Genomic DNA, 19,821 nt, shown 5'->3' on the forward strand with positions numbered 1-19,821 from the left:
GTGGTGCGAGTTCACAGACCACGGGGCGAGATGAGGACATGAGAAAAAGGATGCCAAGTTGCCGAGAGAGCGAGAGAGCGAGAGAGCTGTTGCTCCAAGAGTCGCCAACGACATGGCGGCAACTGCATGTCACAGAAACAGAATTTGGGGGAGCGGCGTCGCCCACCTCCCAGGAGGTTCAGGAGCACGGCGCTACAAGTCCGAGACTGGCCCATCTGCTGACACGTCAGTACGAGAGCCTGCGGCCCATCGACGCAGCTCTGAGGGGCGTACTGGTACACCGATGCCATAGCCTATACAGTATCCTCAATCCGTGTCACTATACAATCCTCAGCGTCCTGCGCCCCGTCTCGTATTTGGCTGCCTCACTCTACGTCGCAGCGACGCTAAACCTAGAGTCAGAGCGGGGGGGATGTGGGGAAAAGTGGAGGATAGTATACTCACAATCTGCGCATACTCATGGAAGTCTGGGAGGGGCTCAAAGTCGCCAAAGTTGAGCTCGTCGAGATCGACACCGTCGGGATAATACCCCGGGTCCTGGTACGCGTGGTGTTCCTCCTGTGGTGGGACGCAGAGGCTGTGCTGTAGTCCGAAGACGGCGGCGGCCGAGTCGAGGAGAACGCGTACGGGCGAGCACGTCGTGTCGGGAATGGGGACGGCGGCGGCGGCGGCGGCGGCGGACGCGGCAACGAAGAGGAATGACAAGACGCGCATGGTGTGACGTTGAGAACAGGTCGGAGGGGTTGCAGTAGTCTGTTCGAGTGCTGGAGTCGACGAGTTCTCAGGATCGGTTATTTGTATCAATTGATTGATAGATGTTGTCCCTGTTGACCCCTTGGCTTGCTTGAATTGCACCACAGGAGATTTGGGGAATACCTACTGTAGGCTCATCCTGCTAAACGACCACAGCTCCCAGCCTCATGCATGGCTCACAGTTGACCATACGCTACATGTCGGAATAAGCGCACCCAAATCATGTATCAGTACACTGTAGGCTACCAAGTCTTACTAGACCCAACGAATTAGCAGATTAGTGCACTAATCTGGTGACAGGCCGTGCTCGGACCTGAGATAGAGATAAGCTCAGGTGGCTTGGGAGCGGCGTGCTTTTGAAAAGACAGGGTCACAACAATACAACAACACCACAACAGCGTGGCCAAACTATCCTCACAAACGTAGTGGACCAGGGTTGCGACGCGTTCGACGGCTCCTGAAGCAGTTGTTAGGCTGATGTTTGAGGTGTCCACTCTTGTCCTCTAACGTATCAGCGCATCACCACCAACCACCCAAGTCACGACTTTGTCTAAGCACATCCTGAGCACAGCGGCTGAGCACCGTCGAGCGCATCTTTTCCCACTCAACTCGACCACGGCCATCTCGTCTGGTCCCTCCAACGACCAACAGCACCGACACGGCGGGGCCACAGCGCCGCTCACCATCTCGTGCCCAGTGATTCCTGTCGTCGCTCTCGTGGCCGCCAGGGTCTATTGTATTGTGGACGCATGTCGGCCCGGCTGATACACCTCACTGGCTTCCTTTGCTTCGGCGGGCCTTCGAGGCTATCCAACAGCTTGTACACCCGCAGGGCTAGGGTACATTCGGACAGAATGACGAGTATGACCTTGCATCTTTGAACCCCATTGGCCTGCGGACACGAGGTTTGCCGCAACGACCGCGATTGAATCTCAACCAGCGCGTTACCTGACCTCCGTGGACGGAGACAGATACCCTTTTGGCGTGCATCTGACTGCTATTGGCATCTACATCCACTATTCCGACCATGGCAACGACGGCACGGCGGAGATGTATTTAGACCATGGCAACAACGGCCGCGACCACAGCCGCGGCGCCGACGGCCGGGGCTAGCGCACCAGCGCCACTGCCCCCGGGAACGTGGACGGAGACACCGCCGCCGCCGGAGTCGCTGCTTCCCGAGCTGCCACCACCACCACCACCACCACTACCGCCCTTGAAGTTCTGGGTCACGTCTGATGGGGCGGGGTCGCGGCGCTGGTGTGAGCTGGAGAAGAGACGTAACTCACCTCGACGGGGTTGGGAGTCGCAAAGGCGGCCGTGGCGGCGAGGATGAGGAGGGCTGCGCGCATTGTTGCAAGAGTTGGAGTTGGGGTTGGAGTTGGAGTTGGAAGTGGAAGTGGGATAGACGCGACTCGGCGTCTTATATCCCTTTCACGACTGGCATCTGGCCACTCGTCGCTGACGCGTGACTAGGCATCTACTCAACCTTGGAGACGACTCGCCTGGAACCTTGAAAGTCGCGGCGCGGACCCCTGCGTCCATCCGACGGAAAGCAAGACAAGCATGAGGTCCACATCCTGTGAAACGATATATCCCTACCTCGAGTAATGAGGAACCTTTTCGCGTTTTGCCCTTTAAGTTTAACGATACCCGCGTTTCAGACGCCGAGATAAACTGCCAACGGATTCCAAAGGATTGTAAAAGCAGTGCCAAGTGACAATAAGCCCTCAACGTTACGCAGGGACCTGGGATGCTTGTTTGCCGTCAAGGCCAGCCACATACCCTATCAAGTGTGGGAATAGTATACCTTGAATCCAAAACAACGTTCATTGAAGACGCGATGTTTGTCACTCATGACTGTAGCTCGAGACTGGAGACTGGAGACTGGAGACTGGAGACTGGAGACTGGAGCCTTGGGAAGCAGTGCAACTCCAATGGTCTAATCTCCAGGCTAACGTGGCCGCATGTCAGCTGGCCATCTTGCCGTCTCGGCCTTGCCAGAGGATCCCTCGTCTGTGACCACCACGACAGTCACATGTCACTCAAGATGAGCTTGACGGAGAATAACACCTCGATCGGCGAACACCTCGATCGGCGCATCACACACCGCCTCTTCCACCCCGCGTCTTGGCGTCCAACTCAAAACGTCCCCTGGTTGCGGGAACAGTAACCAAGGAAGAATGGCTGAGCTCACGACGCGACGGTCCCTTGCCGACTTGCCGACATGCCGACTTGCCTACCTCGATTGGCTGCTCCAGCTAGGGTTCACCGTCTTATCCAACAGGTACCCGGTTAGGGAGTCCGGCCCGACACAATCACATGACCTCGTCCGACCAGCAACGGCGCACAGCAGGCGGTGACAAACAATCTCACTCCTATCAATGCGGGCAGGAAGAATGAGGCGGTGTGGGTTAATATACTAAGCCGTAACACGGGGTCACAGCCGGCAACTTGTACGTCAAGCCCCAGTCGTCGATTCCCAAAACGAATCCACAGACTGCAGTTGTTTAGGACAATCTGATTTACTTCCGGGGTAGATTTTTGTAGACTCCCTTGAGATTCGAACTGACGGCCTTGAGATTTCTAGGCTCCATGACGGGATCATTGACCAGTACCCATTTGTACGAGACACAGGATAGACAGAGCCGGCCCTCACCGGATACCCATTCATTTACACTGCCTGGCCTCGTAGGACAAGGAAGATGCTCAAGGTGGTTATCTCTGGGAAATGGGTTGCAGGGAAATCCGTGCAGAGCAAACAACCGTGCCTGAAGTACGCAGTCTGGTCGTGGGCGTCGGCCGATGCAGCAGGCACCTGTGTAAGCAATCATCCTCAGCCAACAGTCTCCTGCCAAAGTACCAAAGTACGCGAGGACGCGAAGAGTAGGAGCGTGTCTCGCGTTAGTGGTGTTGACGTGCTTGACAAAACTTGTGAAATGATCCGACCTCGGTCACAATGGTAATACTGTACATACAGTGGCGTCATTAGGCGTTAACTCTATTCTATTTGGTCGCAGATTTATCTGCCTTGCACTGTGAAAGGTGTTGGGCATAGACTGGGACGCTGGTGGGAGGGATGGGGAGTGACAAGGTCTTGTATGCAGGCATACCGTTCAGCATCCAGCTAGAACATGTCCATCACAGCCCCAGCAGCTGCCGACAGTACCCCTTCCGGTGCTAACCGAGCTGGGCCGTACGCGTACCCCCTCAACCCGGCATGTGGGGTTGAGGTTGAGGTTCCAGCAGCCTCCTGCGCGTCGAGGTAGGCGACGGGGTCGAATGTATCGCCCTCTCCCGACCAGTCGATCTCCAACTCGTCCTCTTCTCGAAGGGCGGGGGATGATGCGGCCGGGAATGGAGTCACGGCGACCACAGGCTGGGGTTAGTTCTAGTTCAGACCTTGTGACCCAGGAGAGGGAGTGATGGGCCGCCTGCTAGACTCACTGTCGCGATGGCCGAGTGGTCGAAATCTGGGATGGCGAGCGTGTCAAATTCAATGTCGATGACTATCGGGGTGAACGCCGCGACTGCTACTGCTGGTATGAGGAGGAGGGCTGCGCGCATTGTGGAGCGGAGGTGGAACGGGGAGGAAACGAGGGTGTGAGAGTCGTTGTGTTATGTGTCAACAACGTTGACGGGGATGGTGATTAAACAGAAAGATGAAGGAAGTGAACAAGCCGGTCCCAGCGCCATAACATGACACCCAGAGATGCCCAACACGGGCCCATGTTGACGATTGGATCATGGGTAAAAATGTTGGTTGCGCCACCCAGCCAGGGCAAGTGGGGATTGGGTGGGTTTGGTTATCTGATTAGACTACCATTAGACCACAGGGTCACAGATTGCGTTGTTTGTTTGACCCCGCCGCTCCATCGTCCGATTGCCCGACACTCGACACCCACGTCGGGCCCAAACGACCTTGTCGGCCAGTCGGCCATGTCCGGCTTTCTTTTCCAGGATACACATTGCAAGGATACCATATACAGACCACTACACCGCCGCAATGACCGCCGCCGCGACGCACGCTGCGCCCAGCATGTTGGCGCCCAGTTCGGATGCGCCACCACGGACGTGTGTACCTGGGACTGGGGCGACAACGATGCCGGCGGGGGGTGGCGAGCCGCCACCCGTGTTCGTGTTTGGGGTCGCGTCCTTACCGCCCTTGTTCGAGTTGGAGCTGGAGGAAGACCATCCCGACGACGTGCCTTTGGAACCGGAAGAGGAACCGGAAGAGGACGAGCTGCCGCCTCTACCGCCACCGCCGCCGCCTCTACCGCCGCCACCTCCACCTCCGCTGCTGCCTTTGAAGGAGCCCTCGATCAAGTTGTTGGGAGACTCGGGGTCCTGGGGCACGACAATGGTGTCGACGTTGTCACGTGGCTGGGGTTAGTGTTGAGTGAAAGGAAGGGTGCGAAGGGAAAGGTGGGGGGGAGACGCACTTCTGGGTCTTGAACGGCAAGCACTCTGAAGAGGAAAGGAAGGAGAATGAGGAAGCGCATCGTCGACGCGTTTGTGAGAGGATGTCGAGTTGAGAGTTGACGATGGAGGTGTCATGGTCGACGTGTCCCCGTCCGGCCATGGGTTGCAGATCTTTGGCGTCGCACGGGGGCAAAAGGCTGCGCGCAGCACCTGGCGACAGAATCGCCGAGGTCAAAGCTCAAGGGAACCAAGGCCTGTCTCAGCTTCTCACTTCTCACTTCTCTTTTCTCACTTCTCACCTCTCACTTCTCACTTCTCACCTCTAACCCTCACTGAATGCATGGCGGGTACAGCAGTCGAGCCACGGAATGTACTTTGATACGGGGGGGCAACTCCCACGCAGGGGTGTGTATGTTGGACGGCCAGCCAACAAGCTTTGGTTGCTACCATCAACTACAACTGGAGCTATCCCGAGTCCTCTCTGATCTGGTAACAAGGTATTATTTTATGTATCGTGTCTGGCTGGTTGGGGACGTCTGGCACCCAGCAATCGGGCCGGCGGTGTAATCACAACATGCTTAAACTAGCGATACATGCTTCCATGTCAATCCCGGTACAGGCTATGAATACAGTGCCGGAATCTTTATACAAGAGCATAGACGAGCGCTACAGCCGCAGCTGCGCTCATGATATTCGGCGCAGTGGCGACGCCATCGTTATAATTGTGGCCCGGGTTGTAGGGCTGGCTGCTAGAACCTGAACCTGACCGAGAGCCACCAGACCCGGAGCCAGACCCGGACCTGTTGCCTGTGCCACTGCTCCCACCGGACGAGCCCTTTGAGCCGCTGAAGCCGCTGGAGCCGCTGGAGCCGCTGGATCCTTTTGAGCCGGAGGAGCCGGAGGAGCCAGACGAGCCGGAGGAGCCAGACGAGCCAGAGGAGCCAGACGAGCCAGAGGAGCCAGAAGAGCCAGACGAGCCAGACGAGCCGCTAGACGAGCCGCTAGATCCAGACGAGCCGCTGGATGAGCCGCTGGATGAGCCGCTGGATGAGCCGCTGGATGAGCCGCTGGACGAGCTGCTGGATCCGGACGAGCCGCTGGCTCTCTTGACGGACTCGGACTCGGACTCGGCGTCGGCGAGGTCGGGGTCTGCGTCATTCGAGCTCGAGTCGGCGGGGTTGGGGTCTGTGTTCGCGTATGAATTCGAGTCAGAGCCAGAGTCAATGGGGTTGGACTCTGTATTCACGACCTCGGGCTTCGAATCGGCAAGAGCCGGTACCGGCATCTACAGTCAGCTTGGGCTTGGCCTAGGGAGGGCTCACGGGGTTGTCACTGACAGGCGCGGCAAACGCCACTGTGGCCAAGATGATGGGGATAAGTGTGTGGCGCATTGTAGATGTGTGGTTTGGGCTGCGGATGGAGATGGCTGAGATGGCTGCGGATATCTGGTGTCTTTTATGTATCAAGAAAAGTCAATAGGAACAAGGTTGAAGTGGCACCGCGTTACACCGGTTTATTATTCTTATTTATTAGCACCGGCGTCACGTAACGACAAACTTCCGTCGGAAACAATGCCTAACAACAAGCACAGGCGCGATATGCTTTGGAGTACGACTCTTACCGGTCGAAACAAGGCCCGCCTCGCCCCCCTTGCTTGCACGAGGGCGTACACGAGGACGGCGCAACGGCAAACCTTACGACGCGACGGCAAACCTTGGCCCACTCTGGGTGGTATTCTGCTGGCCTGCGGTGCGTTCCTCGTTGGTCTGCTCTTGCTTGCCTCCTCGGCGCTCTCGCGCCCTTGACCTCTCATTTTGGGTTCAACGCGTGGGTGACGTAAACCGGGTCGACAGGAACAGAACGAGCCGGTTAGTTCACCGGAGGCGGGCGTTGCTGGTGGGACGGCAAGGATGCCGTTATTGGAGAGCCGAGAGGTGCAATCAGTGGAGCTTATGTCTCTTTGGCAACTCACCCACCGCACAGAGCCTCGACAGTTGGCACAGGCATACTCGGGCCGTTATGCTCCATCTTGGGGTGTGGAGGAATCTACAGTTTGTTTGGATGTACTGCTCATGAAGGCTCATGAACTCGATACGTACCTCAACCAATTCTGGTCAAGTGCCACTCTGTTTCGCACAGGCGTCTCACGCTGATAAGTTATATTGTCCAGCTCTTGCCACGGTCAACCCGCGTCGAGCGCGGGGGAATTACATCAAGAGCAATCAGCATTCCAACCTCCTATCAAGGCGGAGTGATAGTGCGATAAAAGAACCCCTTCACGAGCCATGCCAACGTGCGGACGCGAGGTAGCACCGCCATTCATTCTTCTGAATACAACCCAGCCTACTACAACCCTCCCCCAGCCGGTCATGACATCACGTGAGCGATTACGCGAGGTAGCGGACGTGCCCCGCCGGTCATTACATCAAGTGAGCGATTACGCGAGGTAGCGGAAGTGCCCAGCCGGTCATTACGTCAAGTGAGCGATTACGCGAGGTAGCGGAAGTGGCGGTTCTGCCATCAGCTGCATCTTTCCCCACAACCCACCTCCATGTCAGTGAGGTCCAGCTCGCCAGCGAGGAAGTTCTGGTGGTCACGCTCTTCCTCTGTAAGGCCTGATGCGAGGAACTCGGCATTGCGTTTCTTGTTCTCGCGCTTGTAGTGCCACCACCACACAAGCGTGTTGACAATGTTGACAATCATGACTGTGCCGCAGATGGTCATGCCGCGGCGGTAAAGCGGTGCATCGTCGGGACGCATGACCTGCGACCCGATGATGTTGCCGATGCAATACCTGTGCGTTAACGACTCTGAAGCCAAGCCAGACTTACGCGATGAGTGAAGATCCGCCAAAGAAAGACTTTTTGGTTCGACCAGCGACGTTGACGGAAATAGTGGGCCAGGCGAGGATGAATGTCCCGATGGAGAAACAGACGCCCATAACCATGACGCCGTACTTTGTCCACTTGTCCGCATCCTCGGCAAATCCGAGGAAGAAGAGGACGACAATGACTGTGCACTGCCAGAAGATTCCGATTGGGAAGCGCATCCACACGTAGTACCGAACAATGATGGATGAGATGATCATTCCCACAAAGCAAAGACCATACATTGGCAGTGAGAAGAGGACCGATTCGAGGGGCGTGAACCCAAGACCTGTGAAGATGAGGTTCATAAACGTCGAAATGGCGCTTCTGTCAGGTTTTGGTAAATCACAGACTTACCCGTTGGGAATGGATGGGAGGAGGTTGAACAGGAGCGCGCAGTACCATTGCGGGTCACGTAGGCACTCGCGTACTTGCTTCCACTTCCATGGTTGGCGCTCGCCTCCGCCAGTAGCGTTGGAAACAATACGAGCTTTAGCCATGCGCTTCTCGCGCTTGCTGAGCCACCACACCTCGTCTGGTGTGCCGCCAAAAGCGAGGAAGACGAATCCCATGCCGACAGTGAGGCCGCCGAGGAAGAGGTTGATGACACGCCACGCCGCGATGCCTCCCTTCCTCTGCGCATTATCTGCGAGGTAGTAAATCCCCACGCCGAAAATGACGGCGAAAAACGAGTCTACATCAGCGCTAATCGTCCAGAAACCCACTCATCGAGTAATACAGACCCTGTCGGAGGGACTGCTCTTTACGCAGGTACCATGCCGCACTGAAGATGGCGAAACCGGGAGTGACGACGGCCTCAAACCAGCCGAGGAAGAAACGAACAGCTAAAAGCTGAGAGTAATTGTTACAGGCGGCGAGGCAGAGGACCATGCTTCCCCAGATGATGACGCAGACGGCGAGCGCGCGTCCGAGTGGGAAACGCTGCAGCATAAACATCATGGGATACTGCGCAACCGCATATGCCACACTGCGAGTTAGCCGTGAGTTTTAGGGATGGCATGCTTCGTTTTCAGTCAAAGTGCCACTTTGAACCAATCCTCGGTCACGTGACTTTGTCGACTGTTGCCCACCTTGACTTACTAGAAGATGGTGGAGAGGTTTGCGAACTCGGCCTTGCTGAGATTCGTGTCTTGTAGCAGGCCGAACACGGCACCGCTTGACAGACTCGTCTAATGTTAACCAGGACAGCCCACCGACTCACCTTGTCTGAATATTGCAAGCCGTACAAGAGCATGAGCATGGGCATCATGATAAAGTCGACCTTGCGGATGACGCGGCTGTACTCTTTTTCGGTGAACTCGTCATGTGCGCGAATCAAGTCCTCGCCCTCTACGATATCCTGGTCCGTAACCTCATTCTCTGAGACTGTGAATGGCAGCTTGTCGTGACTCGGACGCCGTCCGCGCGACCCATGCGACGTAACCCGCCTAATGTCGGGTGCGTGGTCGGCATCGTGGCTGTTATGCGCCGTCTCGTAATGCACAACGTGGACTTTCTCGTTGAAGTCTTTGTCAGACATGGCGTCGTGGGAAAAGATCGCTACAGACACAATCTGTCGCTGTCTAAGTATGCAGCACAGATGCGATAGCCCGTCAGCTGACTGTAGAACTCCGCATCGGCTATGAGCGTCGAGCAGCCCACCTGGGTTTGTGCTCGGCGCAACGGCCCAGTCTAAGTGGAGCGGATAAACGGCGTATGGACGAGGTACACGATATGATCTCAGGAAAAGGTCCGAAACGATGAATGGCCTCCTTGGTGGACATGCTGCCCACATGGACAGGCACCGCGGAGTGGACTGCGGTGGGCTCCACTACCAATCATGCGGCCAGTTGCGGGACGCGTGATGGTGATAGCTGTCACGGGGGTGGGCGTGCGTGCTTCCATTGAGAAACCTTGCCACCCTGCTCATGGTCAGCTGGCCACAGTCGAATTGTCGACAGTGGACGTGTCTACGTACGGCCGGGGCGGTGGCTCCGTGAGGCCCGCGGCAAGATTGAGAACGGCTGCTCCGCGAACGACAAATTCATGAAATAGCTATTCGTATACGACTCACATGCACGCTCGGACGGGATGTTCTGCTGGCTGCGTGTTCTGACACGGCATCCCAAGGCATTTGTTGATAGCAGAGCCCACTTCAGTACACCACGCGTCTGACGTCGACCCAGTGATTGATGACGACACGCTCAAGAAGTGGTAACACTGGATTCCAACTACCGAGGGCCTACATTCGCGACTTGCAACTGGGTCTTCATGATAGCTTGTCATTTCGGCGAGACATAGTACACTTGCCGCAGTTCCACCCGCGGAGAAATAGCTATAGATACCCAGAGGCACTCAAAAGCTCAGCATTACAGCCGCGCACCGCCCTTGGCCGCGACCTCGGCCTGCCACTCCCTGGCCGCGCGTTCTCGGAGAAACTTGCGCAGAATCTTACCCGCTGGTGACTTGGGGATCTCGTCCACAACGACAACGCCGCCGCGCAGACGCTTGTGCGGTGCGACCTGGGTAGCGAGCCAGTCGGCAACCTCGCGCCCGACCTTGCGGTCGTCCTTGAAATCGGGCGCGACGACAATGTACGCGCGTGGAAGTTCAGTCGCCTGGCTCTCGTCGTACACCGCACAGAGACCAGCGTCAATGACCTTTGGGTGCTTGAGGATGAGGCCCTCGAGCTCGGCAGGCGCGACTTGGAAGCCCTTGTACTTGATGAGCTCCTTGACGCGGTCCACAACTTTCCACCACCCATCGTCGCGGCGCGTCAGCACATCACCTGTCTTGTACCACCCGCCAGGGGCCATCGACTTGGCCGTCTCCTCGGGCCGGTTGTGGTACCCGCGCATGATGTTTGGGCCGCGAAGCCACAGCTCGCCGGGTTCGCCACGCTCCGCGTCCAGGCCCGTGTTGTGGTCTACGAGACGCGCTTGAAACGTCGCGAGCAGGCGCCCACAGAAGCCCTCGTGGCCGTCTGCCTCGTGTGCAGCCATGACGTGTGTGGCTGGCGAGGCCTCAGTCATCCCGTAACCCTGCATGAGTTTGATGTCGGGGAACTTGGCAGAGAACGCCTCGGCCTGTAGCACGGACAATGGCGCAGCAGCGCACACCATCGAGTGCATGGACGAGATGTCGTACTTGTCGAGCAGCTTCGAGTGGAGCAGTACCAACACGATGGGCGGCACGATGAGTCCGTAAGTGATTTTGTACTGCTTTAGCAACGATACAACCCGAGTTCCGCACCTTCTGGATCACCTGGAGGGTGGTCTCCTCGTCAAAGCGCGGGAGGATGACAACCGGTACGCCCTGCGTCGAAGGCATCATGAGGAGGTACGCGAGGCCGTACACGTGCGACATGGGGAGCACACCGAGGACGCAGTCGTGCCCGCTCTCGAGGTGCTCGATGCCGAGCACAGCTGCCTGCATCTGACTCGTGAGGTTGAAGTGTGTAGTCATTACGCCCTTGGGCAGCCCGGTGGTTCCTGAGCTATAGCCGAGCCAGGCGACTTCTTGTGCGTCCTTTCCATTGAACTGCTCGGGCTCGCCGGGCTCACCAAAGATCTCGGTGACGAGCTTGAACGGAGAGCCTGGAGGCTTGTCTTCCGGCTTACAGAGGAGGATAACACGCTCGTCTGGGAACCGATCGGTCAGGTGCAGCCGCGCCTTTTCGAATGTGGGGATGAGCGCGGGCGCGATGAAGATGGCGGCCGAGTTCGAGTCGTTGAGTTGGTGCACAATCTCGAGGGGTTGACTGACGTCAGCTTGAACGTCTCCTGGGCGAGCTAACGATGCACTCACTATGCGGCATTCGCCGGGCTCGCAACCACGCCGGCCGCCATGAGTCCATATGCAGCTTGGATGTACTCGAGGCTGTTGAAGCCCCAGAGGCAAGCCGTGTCTCCGCGTTTAACTCCCAGAGCTCGGAGGCCGGAGGCGATACGCAGGGCATTGGTCCGAAGCTCGCCGCGGCTCAGTACGCGCTCGTCGAGTCCATCGATGAACAGCGGCTGCGATGGTGACCAGTCAGGGATTGGGCTGATCCCAGGCCCCGGAGGGAGGAGGAAGTCGAAGATGGACTGCTGAGGGAGGAAGGGCGCGGGGTAATCCGAGTCATAGATGGTGATGGTCATGATCACGTATGTCTCTATGAGAGAGATGTTGACAAGCAAAAGAGTGTACAACAGTGACGTTAAGAGCAAGTGATGGGATGCTTTGGTCAAAGTGTGCTTGGAGTAGAGCTAAACTCAATTTCGGGCCCCCGCCCCATTGCCGGCGGCGAGTGCCGCTCCTACTGTAACGCAACCGGCGAGTGCCGCCAACATGTCAACACTTGCTATCACTACAAGTCTATACGAGACATTCCGATACCGACTCCAGGCGGTCGTACCGAAACCCGACGTACGCTGAGTGGAAGAAGGAATCACCAATGACCCAGCCGTCAGATCCACCCAAAGATGTTGCCGAAGCAGGTCTCCTCCATACTGCTCGTGTTGGCTTTGCCGCGGAACTGATACATGTCCTCGGCTGCAATGCGGTACGGCACGCCACTGAAGGTCAGATCGAGCTATAGCGTGGCGTTGCAAGGATATCTGTAGTACTCGAGCGTTCCCAGCTAGCTCCACCTCGGGTCGGGGAACGAGCGGGAGCGCCACGCCGAACTCTTGCTTGGGGACGGCGTTTCCACCGAGGCTGACGGTATCGGTCCCAACCTCGCCGGTGACGTGGGTGACTGGGTAATCCATGCGGTAGGTCTCGCCAGTATTGTTGTATGTGCTGGATGCGCCACGGTTGAAGCCAGGCTTGCTCGGGCATTCTGCCTGGCATGGGTTGGAATGGACCCACAGCGCTCTTGAGCCAGTATCGAGCTGCACCTCCAAGGTCTGCGGCGGAGTGCTGGTGTAAGCGAGTTTGTGGACGGCGGAGCAAAGGCAACGGGCCGAAAGGGGGACTGCCACGCCACAGGATGGTGCACATGGCAAGGAATATGACTCACCCTATATTAACATTAACTGTGTACATCACGTTGGCGCGATTCAAGACCCCCTGGGTACCAATAGCGCCGGTCGTCATAGCCCTCATGTTGGCCTCACCGCCAGCGGGAACGGTGTCGGGACTGACGAGGTTGACTTTACGAGTGATGGGGATCGTGACGGGCTCCGCCAAGGCAAGCAGGTTGGTAGTCGGCTGGTCGAGGGGCAGCGCGACTGCCTGGGCGACCAGGGCGAGCACTGCGAAGAGCTGTGCCACATACATATTGAGGTACTCGAGTAGGACCGGTAGTGAGTTGTCGGTGTGGCCATGTTTTGAAGCTCGCAGCTAAATCTGAGACCTGACCGTCAACCGTGGACAGGTTTAGCTTCTGGGAAACGCGTGCTCCAACTAGCGCGCAGCGTTCTTATCGGCCCGACAGAGTCGTGTCACAGTTATTCTGATCAGTGGTAAGTGATAAGTGACGAAACAGAGCCGGGGAAGTAGTGAGACAGGCCTGACGACGGAACGCGCTCTATCTCAATCGGTGTGGGTGGAAGGCGACGGATTTCGGCGAGAGCGGCGCTCCCATTGATAGTCCAGTTCACGGATAGCGTGTGAGGCGTCGTGGGTGATGTTGACGTCAGATGAGAAGAGTTAGGATTGTGAGTTGGGGATGTGGAAATGTCGACAAGTGGTCAGGTCCACAGTTGCGGTGGCCGTGACCGACTTGGCAGCTGCTCAATTGAATTGATTGAATTGCAGCACTTATTTATATCACAAATCACTAGACGGGTGCGCGTTGCTCCTCTAATCTGGCGACAGGAGCCTCTGAAATCGCGTACGCGATTACAGGCCTGCAGGGCTGCCGTACACTGGCGTGATCGAGGCGACACACCCGCCATGTCTTGCCCCATTCCCCTAGTTTGTGCATCCACTACTTGCTCATCTGGTCGGCAATCTCAATACAGCGCGCCCAGCGCTCGTCATCTACGATGGCGATCTTGCCGTTCCTCAGCTCGCGGAACCGCGTCTGATCCTCTCGCGTCGGGGCAAAGCCATACCATGCCTGCGCAGCGGCCTTATAGTCTCCCGCAATGAAGGGAACGACTGGTGCGAGCCAGGAGCGGGTAACCTTATCCTCGTCGGAAGAGAACCCGAAACGCGAGAGGAACCACCACGCCCACTGGTCGTCGGCGTGCGTGACCACGCCTGAGAAAATGGCGTTTTCCGCAAAATATTTCGCCTTCCACGCCAGTCGGAAGCGGAGCACATTCTCAGCCGGACAGTGCTGTAGGAGGGAACGAACAAGTGCGCGCTCAGACACATACACCTGTCCGTGCGCGACAATGTCGCCGAACATCCGCTTGACTGCGTCTACCTGGGTCTTGTCCGTGATTGGCTCGTCTGGCTTCAAGCCTTGCAGCGCAGCGGGAAGCGGCCAACACGCTACGAGCTGGCGCGCGGCCGCGGGGTTGTAGTAGTTCTCGAGCTGGATTGCGACGTCGTCGAGAGTACGTGGCGGGTTCGTTGCGCCGTACATGACCTCTTCCTGTGGCGTCTCGCCAATGATGATGGCCATGCCGCGTGCGCCGAAGCGGCGCGCAAAGTCGCCGTTTACGACACGCGCATACATCTCAGGATGGACAAAGGCGCCGTCGGTGACTCCGCGGAACGTGTGGATTTTGCTGCGGTCAGTTTCTCCAGAAGAGAAACGAAACTCACAGGTGCATGACCTTGTCAACGAGCTCCTGCATCGGTACTTTGCGGAGCGCAGCCATCTTCTCCGGCCCGCTCAGACCTGCGTCAACTCCACATGCCTCGGCCAAGCCGTCAAAGCCCGCCTGGCTCTCCTCGATGGTCTTGCACTGCGCCGGCAGGGCGTTGGAGAACATCATCGCGCGCGAGATCAGAGGCTTGGCATCCGAATTGAGCTCGTACGCCAACTGCATCTGCACACTGTACGCGCCGGCAGATAGGCCCGCGATGGTGATGTTGGCTCCGTTTCCACCGAAATGGTGCGCGTTCTCGGCCGCCCACTCGATCGCGAGGCGCTGGCTGGATGTCAGTCCGACCTGGGACGGACTCACTCCCAGAACCCAAAGTTGCCCGCTGTACCGTCGTCGTTCTCGGCCTGCACCTCCTTACCGGCAAGGAAACCGAACAAGCCCAACCGATATCCGGGGACGATGACTACGGTCGGCATCGGGCCTGAGACGAGGTTGGCAGGGTCGTTCTTGTCCGTCATGGCCGGGTTGCCGATCTGTAGCCACCCGCCGTGCAGGAAGAGCCACACCGGCCAGCCGCCCTTTGGAGGGGCGCCAGCAGGCGTCCAGATATTGACGGTGAGGCTGTCCTCGTCGAGCACGGCGTTGGGCACGCCCATCGGATACAGGTCGCCCTTGTCACTAATGTCAGCGCTACCACGGGCTGACGGCGGCTGCGGTCGCTAACTCACTTGCGCACCTGGTACTCGGGCTGTGGGGCGAGTGCGCCAAATTCCTCGCCCTTCACGTTGTCCCAACTGGCGTCGGAGGGGAGGGCCTCGGGCTTGCGCCACCGCCGCTCACCGACGGGCGGGTGTGCAAAGGGCACTTGGCAGAAGCGGCGGGCTTTGACGCCATCGGGCCCTACGATCTCGACGCCGCGCAGTGTGCCGTGCACGCCGGCGTTGAGTGTCGTCGGACGATCTGGAGTTAGATACTCGTCGTGAACCTTGCTCACAAGAGTCTCCGGGTTGCGGTGCGACGGTCTGCTGTCAGCTCCGCCTGGGTGAGTAACCCACGGCCATGGTGTGATGGGAGGTACTGTAGCAGTGTTAGTAACTGGGATGAGTTTATGTGCCCACTCTGATATCTCGGTTGGTTGGACTACGGGCTACGGTTCTGCCGGGGTTCAAGATGCCGCGGCTGTGGCCCCGCAATCGAATGTCGTGACTGAGGATTGGTGACGGACATGACCGACGGAGGAATGGGCCTCCGGTGGGCTGTCGCGTGTTCTGAACTTTAGCCTGTTTTGTGATCTTGCGAGTGGGGGACATCTACAAGTGCTAGAAATGCATTCGATACAACGGAAAAATCCAAAATTCGTCGTACAGATCGGTCACCTTTGAGCGGCGATAACTGAGCAGCGGATGTTCGGCTGTGCAAGTCAGGTGTGGAAAATAAAAGTGGCGCAGAGACTGTGCTACAGATTGCTGGCCGCCACGTGGGCCTGCGCACGTCCATACGCAGCCGCAGCCCTCAGATATATCGGGAGGAGGGGAGCGAGGACGAGACATACAGGGAAGCATGCAATGAGGAGGATGGTGGGGATGAGGACGACGAGCGGCTTAATGAGGAGGAAATATGCGAGCGCCGCGTACGAGTAATGGTCGGTGAACTGGATCAGCCCGAGCGCCCGTTTGGCCTACCATAGCCCACGAATTTGCGAGGAAGCGCGTGTCGCGCTCGGCTTCGGTCTCTCCGCATTCCGCTGCGGAAAGGAGACGAGTTCTTGACCGTGGCGAGAGAGGTTCCCTGCGGCGGTAGAACACAACACGAGCGCGGGGCATCGGACCATGCACAGCCTGCATGCGCAGTTCGAGGGTTGCGGCCCACCGTGCGAGGAGGAGTGTGAGCCACCACACAACCGCACCAAGGGGAAGCGTGAGGAGGAGCGCCGTACCGGCCAACGTACCTGCCAGGAGGGGTGGCCAGAACATGAGACCAAAGGGAAAGTTGAGGATGAGAAGGTGTGGGAGGGTGCGCCAGTACGCTGGATCGGCGATTGGTTCCCAGAACGTGCCCCATGCCAACCTGTCTTCGTCGGAAGAGGCAAGCGCAACACTGCGGTCGCCACAAAAGATGGTGCGTAATGTGGAGCCGACGCACGCGGCCGCGGGGATCTCTTCCTCGACGTTGCTGAATGTGCCATACTGTCGTTCTTGCGAATCGATCCGTTGACCGATACGTTCTGGAGATCTTGGTGCGGAATCCCCAGCCCCCTGTAATAGCCAGGAGGACGATGCTGGCTCCGTCGCAGCCCGCGCCCTCTCTTGGAAGGACGCATACGGTGGCGGCTGTTCCGCCACAGGCTTAGGATCGAGGCGGTACACGCTCGACCCGTCGGCGGTGAGCACGAACACCGGATTGCTGCAGCACGGATGCGTATGATCTGGTAGGAGGTCGTGGAGGCTTGATGGGAGGAGGGGTAGGGAGGCGGCAGAGCGGGAGCGGGGGTTCGGTGGGTTCGGTGAGCTTGCGGTAGGGGAGGTGGGGGAGAGGGTAGGGGGTGGGGATGGAGACGCGAGTGCCGGGTAGACATTTGGGTCTAGAGGCGGGAACACCAACCGACCAGGCCGGCTTGGGTCGTGCATCTCGGCTGTTGTCTGCGCGAGATTGATGGGTGGAGAGGTGGTGTGCGGGAGTGTAATCGCACTCTCAACATTAGTTGCGGAATGGTCATGGCCGCTCTTGATAAGAGTGGCCAAATGCCACGATTTGCCCACGTGACACACCTCCACTTGAACTTGAACGTTGGTTGTTGACATTTGCCCATCTCTCTGGGACATTCTCTACCTCTACCCCGCCATACGCGTCTTTGAAGCTGGCAACATGGTGAGCTCGACACATCTCCTTTAAAGCTCACACCAGTCCGTCACGCTCCACACGTCGCTGGGTGACCTCAAGGTCAGCAACGACATTTGGGCATTTGAGATAGCTGACGGCAGATCGAGGTGTTCTGTGAGGCCGTGCCCACGACGGCCGAGGTTAGTGCAGCTGAAACGATGGAGCAATGGCTACGAGGGTACTCGCTGGGTTAGCTCTCACGCCTTGTACCCTTCATTCTCACATTCTTCGTCCGCGCAATCCACTTACTGTGTTGCCGTCCTCCCTCGTCCTTACTCCTCCATCCCGCGACCTTCATCCGTCCCCTCATCCGGCTCTATCGGTGGAACTTTGCTGACAGCAGAACTTCCTCGCCCTCTGCGCATCAGGGTACTATGATGGTTGCCTGTTCCACCGCAACATCAAGGGATTCATGGCGCAGACGGGTGTGTCTGCTACCTTTTTCTTGGCAGCTAACCTCAGGCGATCCCACTGGAACAGGGAAGGGCGGACAGAGCATCTGGGGAGCACCATTTGCAGACGAGGTGCGACAGACACTCAAAGTGGGTTCCTCAGCTAGCTGTTGAATCATTTCATCTGACAGCAGTTCAACGCGCGCGGGATCGTTGCTATGGCCAACGCCGGGCCTGGAACTAACAAGTCCCAAGTGAGCTCTTTGGTCTGCTTCAAGCTCACACAGTTCTTCATCTCGTACGCCAAGCAGCCCTCGTTGGACGGCAAGTACACAATCTTCGGACGCGTGATCGATGGGCAGGACAGCACGCTCGACATGATCGAGCGCGTGCCCGTCAACGCCAAGAACAGGCCTGAGAGGGAGATCAAGCTTGAGAGTGTCACGATCCACGCCAACCCGATAGCAGACGCGCACAAGTAGATTACAATTACAACATGTACACTAGCTCTAGAACGCCATCTAGGCCCCATACCACCCCGTTGCAGAGGGGCCCTGTGTTGAGACTGGCGCACGCGTGGGTATGAGCGACTCGCGGAGGTCGAAGATCTCGACTGCCTCGCGCCATGTCGCCATGTCCATCTCCATGACCGCCTGGTGCCTCACTCCCCCTTCTCCTTCATCATCCTCGCTGCGCGGCGAGCGAGCGTAGATCTTGACGAGGCCATCTTCAGCCACGTCGATACCAGCGCGCCCCTCGCGCACGAGGAACGATACGTAGAAGATGTTTTCGACGGTCTGCGAGAAACTCTCAGGATTGCACACAAAGGCGAAGAAGTTGAGACCTTGTCCTGACGTGTCGAGGCGACGCAGCGCCTTGTCGACCTGGCGTCAGCTATATCATCCAACACTTAGCTTACACTCCGGACGTTGGCTAAAGTGGGATCGGCAGCCTTGGCCTTGCTCTGCGTCTCGATTTCGACCGGCCGCTGTTCAGGCGCGACGGCCTGCCGCACCCGCTGTCGCTTCTCTTTACGCGTGTGTTCGACTCCCAGAGGCCCGTAGCTGACGTCAGCTCTCCCTCTCTTGATACATACAGGAACTCGACACCCGGTGCGCGCCGGCTCATCCGCGCCGCCATCCATCCCAAAGCCTCCCAACTACCGAGGTTCTGGCGGCGTGGCGCCTCCTCATCATCGCTCCCAACTTCTTCCTCTTCGATATCCAACACCCCTTTAACCCTGGGATCAGCTAAACCTCACGTGCACTAACCGTGCAAGGAACTCGTCAACGTCGAACGACGCACCCCCAAGCTTCTGTTTACGCAGGAGGGCGGCGCTCATTTCCGCCGCCTCACGCACAACCCGCGCATCCTGGTTGGCAATATCGGTATCGCGGACGCGGTAGAGCTTATCTGCGCCCCGCAGGATATCGATGATGGCCTCGGGGGCGACATTTTCCAGGTTTGCACGCATATCTTACATTAGAAGCGGAGGAAGGTAGTCTTACCGTCGGTGCGGCCCTGGAGGTCGTTAAAGCGGCGAGAGAGCTCGGCCTTCTCCCGCGGATCGAGGGACCCGAAGACTTCGGAACGGCGCAAGTCGTCCATGTTGCTTGAACGACGTCTTATTCTCTGTGTGCCGACCATTGTGTGTTATTGGTGAGAGATAAGTGGAGAAGAGAAGTGGAGAAGTGGAGGAAGATGACGCGCAACGCGTCAAAACAAACCATTTGCGGAGGCTTATCGCTATTAGCTAACCGATTAGGCTTGGTTCTAACTCACCCACACTAATGCCCTCCA

The 19,821-nt window shown here is 57.8% G+C and overlaps 11 protein-coding genes across 11 annotated transcripts; 1 reads left to right on the forward strand and 10 right to left on the reverse strand.

Moving 5' to 3' along the window:
* Positions 1–386: 386 nt before the first annotated feature.
* Positions 387–714, reverse strand: CcaverHIS019_0504990 (uncharacterized protein; the record flags this gene model as incomplete). The annotated part of the gene is made up of 2 exons (XM_060601664.1): positions 387–392; positions 445–714. The coding sequence occupies 2 exons, from the start codon at positions 712–714 to the stop codon at positions 387–389; spliced, it is 276 nt and encodes a 91-aa protein (XP_060458136.1).
* Positions 715–1,809: 1,095 nt separating this feature from the next.
* On the reverse strand, positions 1,810–2,105 carry CcaverHIS019_0505000 (uncharacterized protein; the record flags this gene model as incomplete). The annotated part of the gene is made up of 2 exons (XM_060601665.1): positions 1,810–2,010; positions 2,043–2,105. 2 exons carry the CDS (start codon positions 2,103–2,105, stop codon positions 1,810–1,812), a joined length of 264 nt encoding a protein of 87 aa, XP_060458137.1.
* A 1,775-nt stretch (positions 2,106–3,880) lies between these two features.
* On the reverse strand, positions 3,881–4,320 carry CcaverHIS019_0505010 (uncharacterized protein; the record flags this gene model as incomplete). The annotated part of the gene is made up of 2 exons (XM_060601667.1): positions 3,881–4,132; positions 4,201–4,320. 2 exons carry the CDS (start codon positions 4,318–4,320, stop codon positions 3,881–3,883), a joined length of 372 nt encoding a protein of 123 aa, XP_060458138.1.
* Positions 4,321–4,746: 426 nt separating this feature from the next.
* Positions 4,747–5,255, reverse strand: CcaverHIS019_0505020 (uncharacterized protein; the record flags this gene model as incomplete). The annotated part of the gene is made up of 2 exons (XM_060601668.1): positions 4,747–5,136; positions 5,196–5,255. 2 exons carry the CDS (start codon positions 5,253–5,255, stop codon positions 4,747–4,749), a joined length of 450 nt encoding a protein of 149 aa, XP_060458139.1.
* A 563-nt stretch (positions 5,256–5,818) lies between these two features.
* Positions 5,819–6,566, reverse strand: CcaverHIS019_0505030 (uncharacterized protein; the record flags this gene model as incomplete). The annotated part of the gene is made up of 2 exons (XM_060601669.1): positions 5,819–6,460; positions 6,498–6,566. The coding sequence occupies 2 exons, from the start codon at positions 6,564–6,566 to the stop codon at positions 5,819–5,821; spliced, it is 711 nt and encodes a 236-aa protein (XP_060458140.1).
* A 1,096-nt stretch (positions 6,567–7,662) lies between these two features.
* On the reverse strand, positions 7,663–9,582 carry CcaverHIS019_0505040 (uncharacterized protein; the record flags this gene model as incomplete). The annotated part of the gene is made up of 7 exons (XM_060601670.1): positions 7,663–7,689; positions 7,723–7,969; positions 8,007–8,366; positions 8,400–8,736; positions 8,768–9,030; positions 9,144–9,232; positions 9,265–9,582. The coding sequence occupies 7 exons, from the start codon at positions 9,580–9,582 to the stop codon at positions 7,663–7,665; spliced, it is 1,641 nt and encodes a 546-aa protein (XP_060458141.1).
* Positions 9,583–10,411: 829 nt separating this feature from the next.
* Positions 10,412–12,181, reverse strand: CcaverHIS019_0505050 (uncharacterized protein; the record flags this gene model as incomplete). Its single annotated transcript, XM_060601671.1, has 3 exons — positions 10,412–11,260; positions 11,295–11,802; positions 11,850–12,181. The coding sequence occupies 3 exons, from the start codon at positions 12,179–12,181 to the stop codon at positions 10,412–10,414; spliced, it is 1,689 nt and encodes a 562-aa protein (XP_060458142.1).
* A 308-nt stretch (positions 12,182–12,489) lies between these two features.
* On the reverse strand, positions 12,490–13,304 carry APR1 (uncharacterized protein; the record flags this gene model as incomplete). Its single annotated transcript, XM_060601672.1, has 3 exons — positions 12,490–12,615; positions 12,650–12,944; positions 13,045–13,304. 3 exons carry the CDS (start codon positions 13,302–13,304, stop codon positions 12,490–12,492), a joined length of 681 nt encoding a protein of 226 aa, XP_060458143.1.
* A 652-nt stretch (positions 13,305–13,956) lies between these two features.
* Positions 13,957–17,376, reverse strand: CcaverHIS019_0505070 (uncharacterized protein; the record flags this gene model as incomplete). The annotated part of the gene is made up of 7 exons (XM_060601673.1): positions 13,957–14,707; positions 14,745–15,077; positions 15,110–15,427; positions 15,478–15,771; positions 16,126–16,160; positions 16,302–16,400; positions 16,432–17,376. The coding sequence occupies 7 exons, from the start codon at positions 17,374–17,376 to the stop codon at positions 13,957–13,959; spliced, it is 2,775 nt and encodes a 924-aa protein (XP_060458144.1).
* Positions 17,377–17,614: 238 nt separating this feature from the next.
* On the forward strand, positions 17,615–18,503 carry CYP10 (uncharacterized protein; the record flags this gene model as incomplete). Its single annotated transcript, XM_060601674.1, has 7 exons — positions 17,615–17,617; positions 17,654–17,689; positions 17,731–17,769; positions 17,973–18,054; positions 18,092–18,171; positions 18,216–18,275; positions 18,309–18,503. 7 exons carry the CDS (start codon positions 17,615–17,617, stop codon positions 18,501–18,503), a joined length of 495 nt encoding a protein of 164 aa, XP_060458145.1.
* A 39-nt stretch (positions 18,504–18,542) lies between these two features.
* CcaverHIS019_0505090 (uncharacterized protein) lies at positions 18,543–19,629 on the reverse strand (the record flags this gene model as incomplete). Its single annotated transcript, XM_060601675.1, has 5 exons — positions 18,543–18,905; positions 18,941–19,085; positions 19,118–19,261; positions 19,293–19,497; positions 19,530–19,629. 5 exons carry the CDS (start codon positions 19,627–19,629, stop codon positions 18,543–18,545), a joined length of 957 nt encoding a protein of 318 aa, XP_060458146.1.
* Positions 19,630–19,821: the final 192 nt, after the last annotated feature.

This window comes from Cutaneotrichosporon cavernicola (genome assembly GCF_030864355.1).
Source record: "Cutaneotrichosporon cavernicola HIS019 DNA, chromosome: 5".
Lineage (NCBI taxonomy): Eukaryota > Fungi > Basidiomycota > Tremellomycetes > Trichosporonales > Trichosporonaceae > Cutaneotrichosporon > Cutaneotrichosporon cavernicola.